Here is an 18,815-nt window from a genome sequence, read left to right as displayed (position 1 = left end):
GCAGGGCATCCCCCGCTTTCCCAGCTCAGCTGTGGAAGCAGAGAAGAAACTTCAAAGGCGGACTTGCTGTTGATCCTGCTGGTGGAGGCGTGACTCCCATCAGCGGGCTTTAGAGAAGAAATGAGGAGGAATCTTCCTCTCTCACTTGCCAGAGTTCCACTCTCACCAAATGATCTGTGAGGTTTTAGTCGTGGCTGTCTGTCTAGTGGATGCAAATAAAAAACCATCACAGTCCATTTCGTTGTGATGGATGTTTATTTAGGTGCACTGTACAAATCAGCTGAGTAGCCAGTTTTCGTAATTTGTCCAGATTTGTGCCCCACATCAGGGACAGCAGGTAAACTGCTCCCGTTCCTGATTACACCAGAACAAAGTTTAAGAAGACTGTCCCCTTGCTGCTCTGCTATCCCCAGGTCATAACTGTAAATGTTTACAATCCTTCAGTCCGAGTATTTATTCTACATACAGGCGGTGCGTTCAAACTCATCTGTGAGTTAAGAAAGAATTATTCCATTTGGTCAACAGTTCACCTTGTACAATATACATATATTTGAAAGATTTAAATTTTAAAAGTAAATGCAATTTCCCTGAAATGATTTTATTTGGTCTAAACCTTTTCATTTAAGATGTATATTCTTTACTTCATAATTATAAAGGAAACGGCAATAATGCTTGAAATATTAACTCTAACTCTTAAAATTATAGTTTTGATTCAAAAATGAATTTATGGACAGTTACATGGACAGTTGAACTTCCCTGCCACTATCTCCAACCGGCTTTTATTTAAATATGAAAAATTGGGTGAAAACATTTCAATGTACAGTACAAAAATGTACAGTACAAGATATGAGAGTCTGCAGGGAAGCTTATTATGTTAAAAAAAAGCCTAAGAAACCATACAGTTACATTAAAAACTGATAGTCACATGACCCAAAAGCAAGCCGCTGACACCAGTCAGAGATGCCCATGTATTCCGCAGTGTAGCCCCAGCACGGCCGAAAGAAGATTCTTCTGGTGGAAGAAACTCCTGGGAATACAATTAAGGGGAACAAACTCCAGTCACAGAAAACTTCTACAGTTAGCAGGGGGGTGCGCATCACAATTTCACAACACAGAAAAGACAGTTTACTGTGCAAATTGTGAAGTAGCAAAAACGGTTAATTCAGTTAGAGGTAACAACAGCCGTAAGAACACACATTAGTCCGTTATCCATATTATATTTATCCCAGAACACAGTCAAAGAGGAAGTTCTTCCAATGATTAGATTTTTATTTTTTAAGTTGGCAAATAAGTTCCAAAGTGGCATCAGCTCCAGACTCCTGCTTCCAAAGATGTGTTTTTATTTCCTGATTGTATCCTGAAGGGATCAAAGTCTTCACAAGGTAAAGTCACCGTCTCTGGTGACAGTCTATCTTCCTAGGTACGTGCAGACTCTCTGTGTTCAGGCCTTTTGAGGAATTTCTTATTTGTGGAACAAATGATTTGGAGATGAGGTTTAAAAAAGTGAAACAAAACACACCAAAAAAGTGGGGAAAAGTCACAAATAAAATGACTTTATGGAGACAAGTTTTAAAAAAAAATGCTGCTCATGATTTAGCAGCGTGAGGAGACTGCCCTCTTGCACAACGATCATTTCTGCTGCTCATTTTCTGAGATTTCATTCCAATGAGAGCTGTACACTGTCAGCTTGGCTCTGTGGCTGCTGATAATCATACTTTCTGGCTATTGAAAAACAAACAAAATAATAAGCAAGAAAAAAGGAGATACGATTAATAAAATCGCAAAATAATTATGAGCTCACATCATTAAATCACAGTCATGATTCTCAGTAAAGAACTAGCTTAGAATTAAACAATTTTTTACTCATTAGAGGAAATTTATTATACTTCATGATCCTCTAATTTCTCAGCAGTGCTGATATCTATTTTCGGATGTTTATTATTATTGTTTTGTACATCAGGATTATTCAGAGCATTGAAATATAGGGTAAACACTAATTAAGCTACTAAACTTAAATTAACATTCTGTAATGTCCTTTTTTCTTATTCCCCATCTCCACCTCAAGATAAGTTAATAATAATGCTTTTGTCCACATCATAAGGAACTTGACTATATTTTAAATGACAAGCCTAAGAGATTTACTGAACATTGTCATTAATACAAACTAGAAGAAAAAACAGACTTGCAATTCTGTGTTCTTTTTGTGCTTCTGAGAAATATTTATTGAAGGTCTTAAACTGAAACTAGAGAGAGTGCAGGGCTAAAGTCTTTGCAAATGTCATTCACTGCTTGGCTTTCAAACTTTCAGTCTCTTCATTAAGTTTTTACCAGCCAAGGAAGAAATACTATTTGTTTATATACTCAGGGTGGATCCAGATTATTGTGGCCGAAAGCTTTACAATTTGGGGAGTCCTCTTTAAGGAAAAGAATTTTGTTTGCTATTTCCTCTTGAACCTTCAGACTAAGTCAGGACTAGACATGCCATCAGCACTAAGAATGATGCAATGTGATGGGAATCTTTATTTTTTAAATTTATTTATTTATTTATTTATGGCTGCATTGGGTCTTCATTGTTGGGTCTTAGTTGCTGGGCGCGGGCTTTCTCTAGTTGCAGCGAGTGGGGGCTACTCTTTGTTGCAATGCACAGCCTTTTCACTGCGGTGGCTTCTCTTGTTGCAGAGCTTGGGCTGTAGGCGCCTGGCTTCAGAAGTTGTGGCACGCGGGCTCATGGGCTCCAGAGTGCAGGCTCAGTAGCTGTGGCGCACGGGCTTAGTTGCTCCGCGGCATGTGGGATCTTCCCAGACCAGGGCTCAAACCCATGTGCCCTGCATTGGCAGGCAGATTCTTAACCACTGCACCACCAGGGAAGCCCTGGCAGGTGGATTCTTAACCGCTGTGTCACGAGGGAAGTCCCTGGACTCTTTAAATGTGCAAATACTCACTGTTTACAGGAACAATGGCTTCCAAAGATGTCCACATCCTAATCCCCATAATCTGTGAATATGTTACCTTCTGGGGCAGAAGGAACTTTAAAGATGTGTTTAAGGTAAGGACCTTGAGAAGGGGGATTACCCTGGATTATCTGGCCCAACCTGATCACAGGGGCCCTGAAAATCAGAAAACCTTTCCTGGCAGAGTTCAGAGAGAGAAGGAACTATAAAAATGGAAGAATGATCAGAAAGATGCAGTGCTACTGGCTTTGAGGATGGGCGAATGAAGCCAGAAATCAAGCAACATGGTGGTTTCTAGAAGCTGGAAAAGGCAAAGAAACAGCTTCTCCTTTAGAGCATCCAGAAAGAAACAGAACTCTGCTGACACCTTGATTTTAGCCAGTGAATCTGCTGTAGGACTTTTAATCTCTAATTGTATGATCTGTGTTGTGTTAAGCCACTGAATTTGTGGTAATACAGCAGCAACAGAAAACTAACATGCCTTACAAACACAGGTGTTCTGATAAATTTCATTTCATGCCATTCTCATCACAGAAGGAAAAAAACAGCTTTACACTGGCTTTATAATTGTATATGCTATACTACTGAATACTTTTTGATTGGCTCTAACTTCTGATTTTTGTTTGTTTGTTTTTTGTATTTGGCTGTGCCTCCAGCCATGTGGGATCTTAGTTCCCTGACCAGGGATCGAACGGAGGCCTCTGCAGTGAAAACACTGAATCATAACCGCTAGGCCGCCAGGGAACTCCCACAAACTTCTGTTTTGACTAGGCATCAATGAAAACCTAACTCTTTACTTATAATTTTCTACAGAGCTTCTGGTTCCCTGTTTTTGTTTTTTAAATACTTAAATTTTCTTAAGGATATTTTTTTTTTGAGGTGAAATACAAAAACATAAAGCTTGCCATTTTAACCATTTTTAAGTGTCCAGTTCAGGGACATGACCTACATGCACACGGTTGGGCTGCCACCACCAGCACCTCTTCTCGATCCCCCCACCCTGACCTCTGTCCTCATTACACAGTAACTCCCCACTCCCTCCTCCCCCACTCCTGGTGACGACTCTGCTTTCTGTCTCTGTGAATTTGCTACACAGAAGAGAAATCACACAATATTTGTTCTTTTGTGACTGGCTCCTACCACTTCACAACAAAAATAATTACGAAGCATAATGTCTTCAAGGTGTATCCATGTCGTAGCATGTGTCAGAATTTCCTTCCTCTTGGGGCTTCCCTGGTGGCGCAGTGGTTAAGAATCCGCCTGCCAATGCAGGGGACATGGGCTCGTGCTCTGGTCCGGGAAGATCCCACATGCCGCGGAGCAACTAAGCCCGTGCGCCACAACTACTGAGCCTGCACTCTAGAGCCCGCGAGCCACAACTACTGAGCCCACGTGCTGCAACTACTGAGCCTGTGCTCCACAATGAGAAGCCACCGCAATGAGAAGCCTGCGCACCACAAGGAAGAGTAGCCCCCGCCCACTGCAACTAGAGAAAGCCCGCGCGCAGCAAAGAAGACACAATGCAGCCAAAAAAAAAAAAAAAAAAAAAGAATTTCCTTCCTCTTAAAGGCGAATAACATCCTATGCATGTATAGACCACATTCTGTGGATCCATCGGTCAAGGACACTTGGGTTGTTTCCATCTTTTGGCTACTGTGAATAATGCTGCTCTGTTACATTCAGTTTTACTTCTTATTCTGAACTAGTAAAACATGAATGCAAAAGGGACAAAAGAGGAAACAGGGAAGGTGTACCTTCCTCCCACCTGATTAGTCCTGCAGCTCCTTTCCCCAAAGGAACTGCTGTTACTACTTCTCAGGATAAAATTTATGCTGAAGAAATTTCTAGAGGTTCTACTTGTGTAAAAAATACATATATGGTTTTTCTACTTTTCACCTGAAATTCCACTCCACCTGAGACATATACCAGTAACATCTTGCTGATCACTCTTTCTTGCTTCTCTCTATGCGTGTGCGCAAACACACAGACATATTTCTTTTAAAAATATCCAATCTTTTCCCTTGAGTCCCACAGTGTTCCCATCAAGGTAATGAATGTTAATAATCTGATGTATATCTTTCCAAGCCTTCCTCCAGGCTTGTGTAATTATACAGAACATTTTTAGAAACAACCCAATCAAAAAATGGGCAGATGATCTAAATAGACATTTCTCCAAAGAAGACATACAGGCACGTGAAAAGATGCTCAACATGGTTATTTATTAGAGAAATGCAAATCAAAACTACAATGAGGTATCACCTCACACCAGTCAGAATGGCCATCATCAAAAAGTCTATAAATAATAAATGCTGGAGAGGGTGTGGAGAAAAGGGAACCCTCCTACACTGTTGGTGGGAAGGTAAATTGATACAGCCACTACGGAAAACAGTATGGAGGTTCCTTAAAAAATTAAAAATAGAGTTACCATATGATCCAGCAATCCCACGCCTGGGCATATATCCAGAGAAAACTATAATTTGAAAAGATACATGCACCCCAATGTTCATTACAGTGCTGTTTACAATAGCCAAGACATGGAAGCAATCTAAATGTCCATATACAGATGACTGGATAAAGAAGAGGTGGTGTATATATATATATATATATATATATATATATATATATATATATATATATATATAATGAAATATTACTCAGCCGTAAGAATGAAATAATGCCATTTGCAGCAACATAGATGGACCTAGAGATCATTGTACTAAGTGAAGTAAGTCAGACAGAGAAAGACAAATATCACATCACTTACATGTGGAATCTTAAAAAAAAAAGATACAAATGAACTTACTTACAAAACGGAAATAGACCCACAGACACAGAGAACAGACTTGTGGCTGCCAAAGGGGAAAGGAGTTGGGGAGGAATGAATTGGGAGGTTGGGATTAACATACGTGTACTACTGTATATGAAGTGGATCACCAACAAGGACCTACTGTATAGCACGGGGAACCATACTCAATATTTTGTGGTGACCTATAGGGAAAAGAATCTGAAAAAGAACATATATATATATATATATATATATAGCTGAGTCACTGTGCTGTATACCTGAAACTAATACAACATTGTAAATCAACTATATTTCAAAAAAAAAATTCTATAGAACATTTTTATTACACGTAGATAGGGATGTTTTGGTCATTTGATTTTCAAGGAGCAGTACCCTAGCAAATATATAATTACATCTTGCCTTTTCTCATTTAATGATACACCATGGAAACCACACCTCATTTTTTTAAATGGTGACATCAAAGGCTGTGGCTTGGATGTAAAATTCATCCTGGCTCTTTGCCTTTTAACCTTTGTTTTTTCTCCACCACTTACTCACAGGGTTTAGTACCATAGGACATGTTAATAACCTCTGGCCTGGAAGCCGTTCCTGTACTGCTATGGCTGCAGCACATAGTAATTTAATTGTAATAGAAGTGACCGCAAACTCTATAAACACAAAATTTCAAACCCAAACTAAAGTAGGTTCAACTCGATGTCCCCTCAGCCAGATCCCCAAAATGCTCTTGGCCACCTCAACGCCATTACACATGAGGGAAGTGCAAAGGAGGGAAATTAGAGAAGGATGAGACGGCAGCCACACCCATTGTTAAGGCATCTAATTTCTGCCCAATTTTCAAAACGTGAAACACGTTGCTAGGGCTTTTCTCAGGGTCTTGGAAGGGGCCCAAATAAGTGAAGTGTCCTGAAACACTAACTTCATGCAAACCGGGTTTGCTGATACTGTGTTGAGCATCTAAAAAAGGCCCTACGTTTTCATTACCAGCTATTTCTTTCTTAAAATAAAAAATATTTTTTTTTAATTGAAGTATAGTTGATTTACAATGTTGTGTTAGTTTCTGGTGTAGAGTTTCTGGTGTTGATTTACAATGTTGTGTTAGTTTCTGGTGTAGAGCAAAGTGATTCAGATATACATACATATATTCTTTGTCATATTCTTTTCCATTATGGTTTATTACAGGATATTGAATATAGTTTCCTGTGTCATTATCAGCTTTTTCTGATAACCTTTGCCAACGAGACTCAACCCCAAAGAGTCTATCTTAAATATGCTTACGTATGTAATTAAGCACAGAATATACTTACAAATGGAGTACATTTCCAGTTGCTGTCTTAAACGAATTTTGCTTATTGTGTCATAAAAGTTGGGTTCTGACAGAGAGTCTGCTGGAGGTGGCACACTGAATATCCTCATAATTTTCCTTTTATTTCTAAAACACAAAACCAATGCAGAAAAGAGATTTGTATTCATAGCTGTAGGACTGTAACATTCACACGATCGTAGTAACCAGAAGCTGCATTAAAAGGACGTAAGTGGCCCCGAGTCCATCTTCTCTTTTGTCCCCGTGAGATGCTTCCTGGGCTCAAGTATTCTTTCTTTCACTACAAGTATGAAGCTGTACGTGTACAGTCACTGGGTTATAAGAAAGAAAAGGCAGTAGCTGAACATGCCCACTTCATACAACAAAGCGTCTCCCCTCAATCCCCACAAAAAAGCCCTGTTGTTTGGAAAAATGCTCAGACAAAAAAAGTATGATTTTTTTCCCTCCCTCTCATGTCATGCAAATAAAACTAAGTTATTGCGGGCAGAGAATAAACAGAATGTGAGCAGACCTTAATTTTGAAAAACAATGAATAAACGATTTCTTAAATAGAGTAGCATGGCCTTAGTGGGGTCATCTAGTTAAAATTAACAACAGTCTGTCTCTGCCTTTAAAACAGTGGGGTGGGGAGGAGACGGTGGCTATTTTTAGGGGAAGGCTGTTACCTGCTAGCGGCTCCCCCATGCTCTGTGGAGGCCTCCTCTTGCCTTCCCCACCCCGCCCCCCCGCCCCAGCCCCGAGAGTCCAGGTGGCCAGCGGGCCAGCGGCTCAGGGGTCTCAGGGTCGGGAAGGGCGAGCCTGCAGGTCCCGTGGCAAGTGTGGGTCTGAACTGTTCCCCGGGCCGAGCATCAATTATTCTTGGTTGACTAATTATCCTGAACTGTTTAATGCCTTTGACCTTGGTAGAGGACGCCACGAAGCACATGGCTACGGGCAGGAGCAGCTCAATCCAACTACTGCTGTTTCTCCTCTTCAAAGCACGCCCCTCACTGTGCATTTTTTTTTAACTGTACTTGAAGGAAAGGAGCCAGGGAGTGTGGAAAAGAACAGCTGAATTACGCTACAGCATCTGGAATCACAGCAAGAAATATTTATTGAGGATTTACACCATGTGGCACATCAGAGACACATAGGTTAAATAAAAGTCCTTGTTCTCAGGGGACTGAGTTTTGGGGGATGGACAGACAAGTAATTGGATCATACCAATACTATGCACAAGAAACAGAAGGGAAGGCTTGCAATTTGCGAAGACAGAATTGCTGAACACATAGGAGTTAGAGTTTGTGCATTTCAGGGACACTGGCCCAAAATATGTGCTCATCCAAGGGTCACAGTGAAGCTGGCTGAATGAGAAAACTGAGCTATATCAGAAATGATAGAATAGGAGTACAGAGCATCTGGTCTGGGTGCCAAGAGCTGCACTTAAATCCCCATCTCTCAGAGAAGCTGGGTTTTCCAAGCCAAATCCTGCTGTCCAGTATGTGAGGGCTGACCCGACTAGACAGTGATTTCATAGCAGGAACAAAAATGCTGATGAAATTACTTTTGTGCATTTAACTGAGATCAAACCAACCAACCTACAAAACGTATAAATGCCCAGGTTCTTATCGACCCTGAGAACCTAAAGCCTTTACCTCTTGGCATACATGAAGAGCCCAAAGCTGACAAGTATCACGACCAGGTACACGTTGGTGGCTTCATTCCAGGCCTCGTGAACGCTGTAATCGATAGAGCCCTCGTCACCCATCACTCCGTAACCGCCAGGCATGGGACTGTAAGGCAGCAAAGAGGGCAGGGTTTCTTTCAGTTAGTGATGGTGTGACGGCTGGACAAGGGCTGGCAAACAGAGGGCCTGCTGGCCAGCTCCAGCCCCCTGCCTGTCTTTGTATGGCCCGGGAGCCAAGAATGGTTTTACGTTTCTAAACGGATACATTTTAAGCGGAGCATCTTCCATTTTTGCCTCACAGCCCTCAAAGCCTAAAATGTTTCCCATCTGGCCCGTTAAGAAAATGTTGGCCAACCCTGGTCTAGATCACTAAGGCATGGAACGCATTTTCGCCTATTTCTGACTTTGAAACATCACAGCTCCTACATAAAGGTTCAAACTCGGGATTTAAAAATCATATTTCTGAAAGGATAGGGGTTGAAATGTCACTGCACGGTTTCCAAAGTGTAACTATCACCGGGACGAAAGCAACTGAATACTTTAAACAGAGCTCCACACAACTGGCTGGGATGCTAAGGGAGAAGCACAGCGTTAGACTCGTGACAGCATTCTGGATGAGATGCGCCAGCCAGGACCGCGCTCTTCCACAGGCCCGACACACCTGGAAAACGAAAATGTCTGGAGCTTTATCGAGTTTTGGCCTCCTGGCCCACTGTGGAAGCTATGGGATAAAAAGTTACTTTTTGCTATTGACACAGCTGTGACTTCTATTCAAGGAAATGCATTCTTTGGACATTCCCACAGAAAATGAATGGTAACACCAAGTGTATCAAGTAGCAAGGGAAAGAGTACTGGTTCCTTATTTGCATTTGGGAAAAGTTCACTGAATTTTTCCTTAAAGAGAAAGTTCTGCTCTTGTGTTAAATCTAAACTAGGTTAAGTCTAAGTAAAATTACCTAATATGTGAAAGAAATTCAGAAGTGTTGTTTTAGATACTCTATCAAAAGGAGACAAACTGAACAAACGACAGGTGGTAACTGTACTGTAGTTTCTACTAAGATAGCCATTTTCTAATACCAACAAAAAAAGTATCTGGAATGTCCAAGAAATTGTTTTGCAATTTTTTCTAGACATCCTACAACAGTGAAGGCACTGCAGAAATTCCTCCACTGAAATATCTTGCAATCTGTCCTGTGAGCCTCCAAAATGTTGTTGTTTTTTTTTTTTAAAGGAGAGTGATGGTCTCTTTCTTTTTGTTAAATATTTATTTATTTATTTGGTTGCACTGGGTCTTACTTGCGGTAAGTGGGCTCCTTAGTTGCCTCTCCAGGGCTCCTTAGTTGCGGCTTGCCGGCCCCTTAGCTGTGGCATGCGAACTCTTAGTTGCAGCACGCATGTGGGATCTAGTTCTCTGACCAGGGATCGAACCCAGGCCCCCTGCACTGGGAGCGTGGAGTCTTATCCACTGTGCCACCAAGGAAGTCCCCAAAATGTTCTTTAGTGTAGATTTGGCTCAGTAAGTTAATAAGTGTACATTAAGGGCAGAGTCTGTTTTCTTTCTTACAGTTTGCCTCTGCATAAAATGAATGAAATTTCCTTGGGGTCTGCTCCCAGGCCAGGTGGCATGTTGGCCTCGTTCTGGCACCTGAAGTCTCTGTCAGACGTTTGCAGACAGACTGTATTAAAGCGAGTATCGTGAATGGCCATTTAACTTAAATTCTAGACACTGAGGGCAAGAGTCATTCCTCTGAAACATCTATTGGCGTCTGATGAGCATAAAGATTGGTCTTTTAAAAATTAGCCAGAGAATAATAAAAACAGAACTTAAAACTTTATAGATGCAAGATCTAAATATTATTAAATCATTAAACATACCCAATTTCTAGATATTAAAGATTGGCTATGGATTTTTTTTTTAAGAGAGTGGGAGGCGCAGGGGGATTTGGCGTTATTCACAGTTTCAATTCTTATTCCTTAAAATTGAACTCCAGAGTTTCTCTGGATGTAACATTATTCATAGTTACATGAATAGTTACATGATTCATAGTAATCAGCCTACCTTAGGAATGGATACTTTTGGACCATCAGAGACTATAACTGTCTTTACAATTTACGGAATCTAGAATTTTTTTCTAGATTTTCGGTGGTGCCAAAACATAAAATAACGATGACTGGCTTTGGCCATAAGAGATGACTTCAGAGGTCTGATTTGAGGGGCTGTGGAAGGGCCCGCACGGCCATGCAGTGACAGTGGCAGGTTTCAGGATTGGGAGTTACTAACAAATTGGAGAAGAAAAGGGGAGCAGCCGTAACAATGGCTACTGAAACATTCTGCAGGTGCCCTTTATCTGACACACTATGAAAGCTTTTCCTACCTGTTTTCTAACACCTGACTGGATCTGAGCCGGATGAATTTCTTGCTTCAGTGTTCCACAAAATTCTGTTCATGTGCCACTCAATAAATGGTGTATTCCTACAGAGCTGTCTTCCTCCTCCTATAAATATGACAGTTTTTCATTATATTTAGGGAAGGATTCTGAAATTCTGCTGACCAAGAATGGTGAAATTTTACTGTGAATTATACAACTTGATTGGTACGCAATGAACTACTGTTCTGGGGACACGAACTTGAGTTACTTAGTAGTATAGTTGTGAAAGAAGGGTAGGCCTCTCCTGCTTGGTCCTCCATCATGACCAATGGCATGCCTTTGTAAGACTGCCAGGAATAAGGAGCAGTCCTGTACAAAGTCACAGTACAGACCACAGCTCCCATGTGGCCTGAACTATGACCGGTCCCCTCCCAGGTCGCCACAGTCTAACCAAGTGTACACACGCATGCCTGCTGAGCGGCTACTGCACACCTCACGGCCTCCCTCTAAGTCTAATGCACAATGCCCAGGGGCGTTACAGTGGTTCGTTCCTGGCAAGTTAATGGATGTTTCAGCAAGACCACCATGTGCTTGGATTGTCATTCAGGGCTTTTCTGAGAAAACGGCACCTTTTCCACATTATTTTTCCTGTAAGTCAATGCTTGAGCTATTTCAGTAAGGAGTTGCTAGGATGAGCTGAACATAACTATCCAGAGATAAAGTTGGCAAAATGTGACAACTGGGGCTTGATTTCAGTTTGACAAACTTTTAAGTAGAGAACTAGTACTCTTCTTGGGATCAAGCGGCTGTATCATTAAGTTTTAAAATTTTTTCCGTATTTGGGGTTCCCGATGCCGTGTTGAGGTGGTTCAGTTTTGAGGATCACTTGTCATCATGTCTTGAATGGTATCCATTTCGTCTCTCACTTAGAGCTTTGCTATTTTGAAACAAGTTCAGATTGGAGTCACTCATACAGTTCTACGAGCTCCTTACAACACAACCCATCGCATCAATGTGGTTTTCCCTCAGTCCTCTGAAACGCTAAAGCTTGGGTTGCTGAAGCGGGAGGGTACAAAGTCACAGGCCTTCAACCAGCAAGACGAAGGCAATTAACATCTGAGGGGCCTGTGCTGGGCAGTCCACATATGCATTTAATTGTCACCAGCACCCTGCTGGGAGGCACGAAAGCTCCACTTGGCAGACGACGCGGGGTGGGGGGGGCTGGGCATACAACTCGCCCAAAACCACCCAGGCTAGAGTCGCACGCTGGACTCCCAAACGTGGGCGCTTCCGGCCCTGCCCAGACTCGTGAGACCTGCCAGTCCCGGAAAGAGGAGCAGTCTAGCGGGCAAACAATGTAACCCCCACCCCGGCAGGCGGCGGGGGCCGGAGCCGCCAGGGCTCGGCCGCCGCGGGCGGCGCGCGGTGCGATCCTGAAGCGCGCCCGCTCCACCCCCCCAACCCCCCATCCTCCCATCCCGGGTGCCCTGCGCTGCGCAGGCGGCGGCCTCTGCCTTTCGATCCGCGATTCTGGAGCTGCGGGCCTCACTGTTCCCTCCGGCCTGGGGCGCGGCGGCAGAGGAGCTGGGACGGCCGGGCGCGGGGCTAGGGGCGCCCTCGGGCTCCCTCCGGCTCCCTCCCCTCCCTCTCCCCTTCCCCTCCCTCTCCCCTTCCCCCTCCCCCCGCATGGAGGGGCGGGGCGGGGCGGGGCGGGGCGACTCACGCCGCTCGCTCTGTAGGCGGCACGCGGCCTGGCTGCTCTGCTCCGCGCTCTTTCCCCGGCAGTCGCGGCTGGACGCGCGGAGCCGGTTACCGCACGGACCGGACGACCACTGCTTCGTCATTTCCTGCCGGCCCGGCGGCTTCCGGATGGAACGAGGAGCCAGGTCTTTCTCCCCCCGCCCCCTCTCAGTGTGCGAACCGGAGGGACGCCGCGACGGCCCCGGTGCCGCCCCCCGGGCGCGTGAGTGCAGCCCGGCTCCCTTCCCCGGTCTCGCGGCGCGGCGCTGGCCCCGCCCCCGGCCCCCTCCCCGCGACCCTGGGCGGCGACCCCGGCGGTGGGTCCGGCTGCCGCCGCCTGGATTCCACGTGGGTCTGGCCGCGCCTCGTCCGAGCGCGCGGGGAGAGGGGACGGGTCCTCCCGAGAGCGCGAGCAGCTTCCAGCCCCACCTCGGCACGCCCGGGCGCCGTCTCGGCGTGGGAGGGGGGAGTGTGCATTGGCCCAGGGTCGAGATTAAGCTGGAAACGCGAAGATTTTCCTTTTTCGTAATGAGGGCATAGGGTTATTTTTAATATTTGCTTAGGAAAGCACGTGCTCTCACTGGCTTTGCATGTTCCCTGTCATAATAAATGATGTGTGGCCGAGGCTATTGAAGTGTTCTAAAAACTGGATGTGCCCAGGATGCTGTAGTCTTGTCAGTTTAAGTGACTTTTGGATATTTAAAATTTTTGTAAGGACTTGCAAAATTCTAGCATGAGACAGGTAATGAATTTATGTAGGATTTCAGCATGAGTATTGAAGTAATCAGATTTCAGTGGTTGGCACAGCCTTGCAAATAAATGGCCACTTGTCCACGTGCTTGAGGTCTTAACTATTCATTTTGAGCGAGTTCTCCAGGATCAGCTGACTGCTGATTATAATTCATACTAGGCCATGTAGAGGTTGTATCCTTAATTGATAAGCAGAGATTAGAGGTAACATTTAACATCCTACCCCTTATCCAGCTTTCTCTGCTTCTTTGTGGATCACTCTGTTAAAATTAAACTCACCTCTGGATGAAGAGCATGGCTTGGTACATAACATAAAAGCTTTATTTCTAGTAGTACCACATATTAGTTAATATATATTATATATACATAATCATGTGCATTACTTTGTAACTGTTTAGTATGATTACAGAGTTGGAAAATTAGGAACGATAATAATGTGCAATGTTGAGTACTGATTGCTTGCCAGGCCTTTGCCAAATGGTCTACATCCTTTTCTCATTTAATCTTCCGGATAGCTTTTTGCATAAACATAGGTTGCTTAGAAATACTTGAGTACACGAGTTTGATTTGAACGTGTCCAAATGCGGAATATGTACATTAATTGCTTCTGTTTCTGTTTTTTGTAAAATAAGGGTGTGGGCAATATAAAATGACTCATAGAGTAATTTAATGTGTTTTTCAAGTTGGAATAAGGCTTTGCATTTGCACAATTAGTCCCTTTATTGGGGTATTCAATAGTTTCCAAAGCCCTGTGTCTCTTTATCAGAGTTCCCATTACATGTCATTGTCACCCAATAAACAGGCTATGCTTGGATGTTGGAAAAAAGTAAATGTTGGGAAAGCCTTCATGGTCCCTTCTGAAAGGTGCCCCTTTTCCATATATAATTTCTAAGCAACGTTCCTAATGAAGGGTTAACGAATGACAGTGAAACAGGAACATGATTTTCCAGTACCAAACCAAGGAAATAAAAACGGGGTTGGCTGTTACTTTGTTGATGAGTCTAACTTACATGGGTATGTAAATGTTGAGAATGTTAAGTAATCTACATTGTAGGGGTTCTACCTTACTTTTCAGTTTGCCTTTACATGTCTTAAACATATTTGAGTCCAGTACTTTGTGCATGAAGAAGTTAAGATTTTGACTGGATTTAATTGAGTAGTTTTGACTTCCTTAAACAAGAAGTTTATTCTGTGTTTCCAGGGGTACAATGTAATAATTTATGTAGGCGTAACAATGATGAGAATGATGGTGGGATCCAGCAGTTTGCATCTTGGGAGAGTAGGATCGGGTGAGAGGCCTGCAGAGGACGAGCGAAGCGCTTGGAAATGTGTCATATTTGTGATTAGAGCATATTGGACTTAACGCATCTTCAGACAGTGGTCCGTCATTGGAGAAGAAAGGAGTGAGAATGCTTTGCCAGTCGGTATTTATAAGAGGGTTCCTTTACCTGAAGGCGTTCTCTTCTGGGAGGAGATGAGTGGACGGATGTAGGAAGACAAAGATGCATGTGTTAACACTTCCACCCACCGTGACTAACTGATTCCTGCCAACACTTGTATCTTCAGGCACTTTTCTAGTAGATATTTGATATCTGTGGGCAGCCACTAGTAGAAGAAGAAGCGAAAAGGGTGGGAGGAGACAAAGCACAGGGCTTTAATGAATAGGCTTTCATTGGGGCAAAATTGAGCAGCTGGGCCTCCGCAGCCTCTATGACGAAAACTGTTCCAGTAATACTGTGTGTGTCTGTAAATCTCTTATACGTTATCTGTATCCAGAAATCTGGAGAATATCTCTTTAATGTGCTTCATAAACAGTGGAAGATATTTAGAATACAGTACATGAGAAGTTATTAATTTCTGTATGTTTGCCATTGTTGGAAGCCGGAGTGACTGTAATGCCAGCATTGGCTCCTGTTCATGAGACATTTAAGGGATGTTGTGTTTCATCGGGTTGGCGGACAGGTCCCTCTTCCTTACTTCAGAACTTGGCTCTCACGTGGAGTGAGTGCCCTTTTAGGTCCCGGGGCGCAGGGGCCGTTTCTGGGTCCCTCGTGGCCGTATTCCAAGAGCCAAGGACAGAGGCCGGCCTACGGAAGGTGTGCAGTAAATATTTGTGGAATGAGCAGATACACTGGAATCCTCTCTCTGTTCCCACCTGTCATGGAAATCCAAGTCACCTCTAGGGGCAGGGCCACTGCAGGCTTGCCCTCTCCAACGTCCCAGCTCACAGTGAGCCCTTTGAATGGTAGCTGTTTAAACCACATACTTTGGCATTTAATCTTTTATGGCTTTATATGGTTGCATGAGCGTTTCCTGTGTTTTGTTTCCCCACCCAAAATACAGGCTACTCGAGGGCAGGGAATACATGTTTACACAGGTCTGTGTTTGAGAACTTCCTTGTTCATCCAGTATAATAATTTGTACCGAGTAGGTTTATTTTTACCTATTGAGTGAATATTAGGTGCCATGAGGGGAACATCAGAAATATTCAAAATGTGGTCCCAGTCCTCGAGTAGGTAGCATTTCAGGTGGGCAAACATCGTGTACACACGTGGAAGAATACGAGAATTTGGAGTTACATAAAGCAAATAATGATAGCTAACATTGATGTAGTGCTTAAAATGTGCTTTTACATGTCAGTGTATTTGACTCTCACAACAGTCCTTTGACGTAGGTACAGTTATAATCCCATTTTTCACATGAGGAAACTGAGGCACGGGGAGGTAATTAAGTCACCTGCCCGAGACCACAATGTGAGTAGTAAGCAGGGAGGTGGGATATGAACCCAGGCAGCCTGGCTCTTGAATCAGTGTGAGTTCTCTGGGGAGTTGTACTTTATCAAAGACAGAAAAGAGAGCTAAAAGTTGACCCTAGTTCCTCAGCTGTAAAGGAAGCTCTTTAAAAATTTCAAAGTAGCATACATGGTGGCAGTGACTCTGAGCTGCAGAAACAATGCTGGATTTTCCAGGCAGAAGAGGTTGATAACGAGATGGTTGAGGGGACTGTATTTTGAAATGACTGAGGATAAGAGGAGAAAAACCAAATTTTGAACCTCCAGGCTGAGGGGGACTAGGACTCTTGCTAGGTGTCGAATTCTAGGACAGTGATTCACCAGGACAAAGGGCAGTGGCTGTTCAAGGTACTAATTCAGTGTCAAATAACTCATGTGAAAGAACTCTTCTTTTTTAAACACTTTTAAGCCCCTGGTGAATGTAATTTACCAGGATGGGAGCATTACTAAAGGCTTCCTGTGCCCATCTGTCCGTTTGCCTTGTCCTTTTGTGAAATCTTGACCCACTTTTTCAGCTTGTCTTGGACAGTGGAACACACTCTTGGGGCCCGGAGGCCTCTTCCAACCAAGTGATATTTATTTGGTGGAAAAAAACTGAACGGCACTGTTGGTTTGGTGACAAACCTGGAGTGAGGTCACTTTGAAGCCATGTGGACTTGGATGAGGGCCTGCAAACAAAATCCAGCGAGATGAAGGGAAGTGGTGTACTCTGAAAGCCCAGTTTTGTATCCCTTTAGTCGGGAGCTGACAATATTATTTTGGGGGTGCTGGGCACCAACAGAGCCCATTGAATCCACGTGACTTGGCCGATAGGGGAGCGCACACGTCACCGTGCCCGCTGTCCAGGAATCAGAGGAGGAGGTGCCCTGGAGTGAAGCCTGGGCCACAGCCCCGGTTAGCAGCTCTGCAGGTACGGCGTTCTGCGTGACATGTCGCTTCTGCTGGGGAGGAGGGTGTGACCTTTGTCTTGGGGGCAGCTTTTTTTTTTTTTTTTTTTTTTTTTTTTTGCGGTATGCGGGCCTCTCACTGTTGTGGCCTCTCCCCTTGCGGAGCACAGGCTCTGGACGCGCAGGCTCAGCGGCCATGGCTCACGGGCCCAGCCGCTCCACGGCATGTGGGATCTTCCCGGACCGGGGCACGAACCCGTGTCCCCTGCATCGGCAGGCGGACTCTCAACCACTGCGCCACCAGGGAAGACCCTTGGGGGCAGCTTTATAATTTGAGTAAGAAATGGCATGTTGCTGCTATCATTTTAACATCAGCTCATATTTTGGGATGGCCTGTCAGAGCAGCAGCTTATGACTATGAATATTGTCCTGCAGTTGTGTTCTATTTAAATATCCGAGGATATAGTTGGGACAATTTGGGCTAAAAATAATCTCCATTGAAGTGTTTATCCAATTGGCACGTTAGCCTTAATCTTAGTTTTGGCATCTTCTCTGAACGGGGGATTTTTAGGGAAGGAGAAAATGACACAATGATTTGTTTGTCTTAAACCTGTCAAGCTGGAGTAATGGCATCCCTACTGCCCTGTTTTATGACTCTTAGGGCTGTAGAGCTGCGTCCCGAACGTGACCTAGTGTGGTGGTTCTTTAAGTATGAGTGTAGACAGAATGACCCAGGGTTCGTTATACAGTAACAGGAACAGATACCTTAGCCTAATCCCAGAGGTTAGAGCTCTTTAGAGCTGGAGCTGGGCGGGCATCTGTATTTTAAGCCATCCTCAGGTGATCCTAGTACCCATCTCCCCATGTAAGAAGAACCAGCCCTGTCTTTTATAGATGAGCAAATCAGGGCAAAGTCAGATGGCTTGCCTACAGCTGGTTCAGTGGTGTCTAGATTTTATCACCAGATAGTATGCAATTTCAGAATTTTATGGCTAGAAGAAATTTTCCAGGTCATCAGTTCTGTAGCTCACTTTACAGCTCAGTATAAATCATGCTTGTTCATACCATTTCCAAATAAGATATGAACGCAGAGAAATTGTGTTTTCTCAAAGCCCATCTTCTATCCTGGCCATGGTAAACATCAAAACATCAGTCACCAGAATTTCTTTACAATTTTAATGGATATTTTTTGTTAATTTCAGGAACAGTCAATTATTTGCAGTATTTTTTATTGTATAAACTGTGATGCCCTATAAAATTTTTTTGAAAATATATTTAAAGTTGAAGTGAAGGATTGAAATTTTTTATCTGAGTTACTTATTTTTCAGTCTTAGCGAAAATGTAACACTGTGTGAGAATTTTCACTATTAGAGTTTTTTTGTTTTTAAAATCTGATTGATTTTTAGCTTTTTTTTTTTTTTTCAAGGCATCTTACCTTGGAAACAGCACAGCTTGGCTTCCGTGTCATCGCTGAGTTCAGAGAATCCTAGTTTCACCGTGTCCTCAGTAGAAACCAGAGAACCAGGTTTGTTCC

At 43.6% G+C, this 18,815-nt stretch overlaps 2 protein-coding genes across 10 annotated transcripts in view; one reads left to right on the top strand and one right to left on the bottom strand.

Moving 5' to 3' along the window:
- Window positions 1-236: 236 nt before the first annotated feature.
- Window positions 237-13,062, bottom strand: SMIM19 (small integral membrane protein 19). Of its 2 annotated transcripts, XM_060085753.1 has the most exons (5): window positions 12,837-13,062; window positions 11,120-11,239; window positions 8,713-8,850; window positions 7,062-7,186; window positions 237-1,722 (listed from the first exon to the last, which is right to left on the bottom strand). In XM_060085753.1, exons 3-5 carry the CDS (start codon window positions 8,844-8,846, stop codon window positions 1,658-1,660), a joined length of 324 nt encoding a protein of 107 aa, XP_059941736.1. In that variant the 5' UTR covers window positions 8,847-8,850; window positions 11,120-11,239; window positions 12,837-13,062; the 3' UTR covers window positions 237-1,657. The 2 variants fall into 2 exon arrangements, with proteins under 2 accessions (XP_059941736.1, XP_059941735.1); XM_060085752.1 differs by lacking the exon at window positions 11,120-11,239 and having other exon boundaries at window positions 12,837-13,060.
- The window catches only part of SLC20A2 (solute carrier family 20 member 2), a 108,134-nt gene continuing 102,160 nt past the window's right edge, over window positions 12,842-18,815 (top strand). For 2 of the 8 annotated variants that reach the window (XM_060085748.1, XM_060085746.1), the window contains exons 1-3: window positions 12,842-13,076; window positions 16,910-17,304; window positions 18,708-18,806. The gene's annotated coding sequence lies outside the window, so the exon portion shown is untranslated. The remainder of the gene's footprint in view (window positions 13,077-16,909; window positions 17,305-18,707; window positions 18,807-18,815) is intronic. The other 6 variants (XM_060085742.1, XM_060085750.1, XM_060085747.1 and 3 more) reach the window with 5 other exon arrangements.

The sequence above is a fragment of the Mesoplodon densirostris genome, chromosome 20 (assembly GCF_025265405.1).
Source record: "Mesoplodon densirostris isolate mMesDen1 chromosome 20, mMesDen1 primary haplotype, whole genome shotgun sequence".
In the NCBI taxonomy this organism is placed as follows: Eukaryota; Metazoa; Chordata; class Mammalia; order Artiodactyla; family Ziphiidae; genus Mesoplodon; species Mesoplodon densirostris.
The sequence above is the reverse complement of the archived record's forward strand: the minus strand, read 5'-3'. Positions and strand labels throughout refer to the sequence as shown.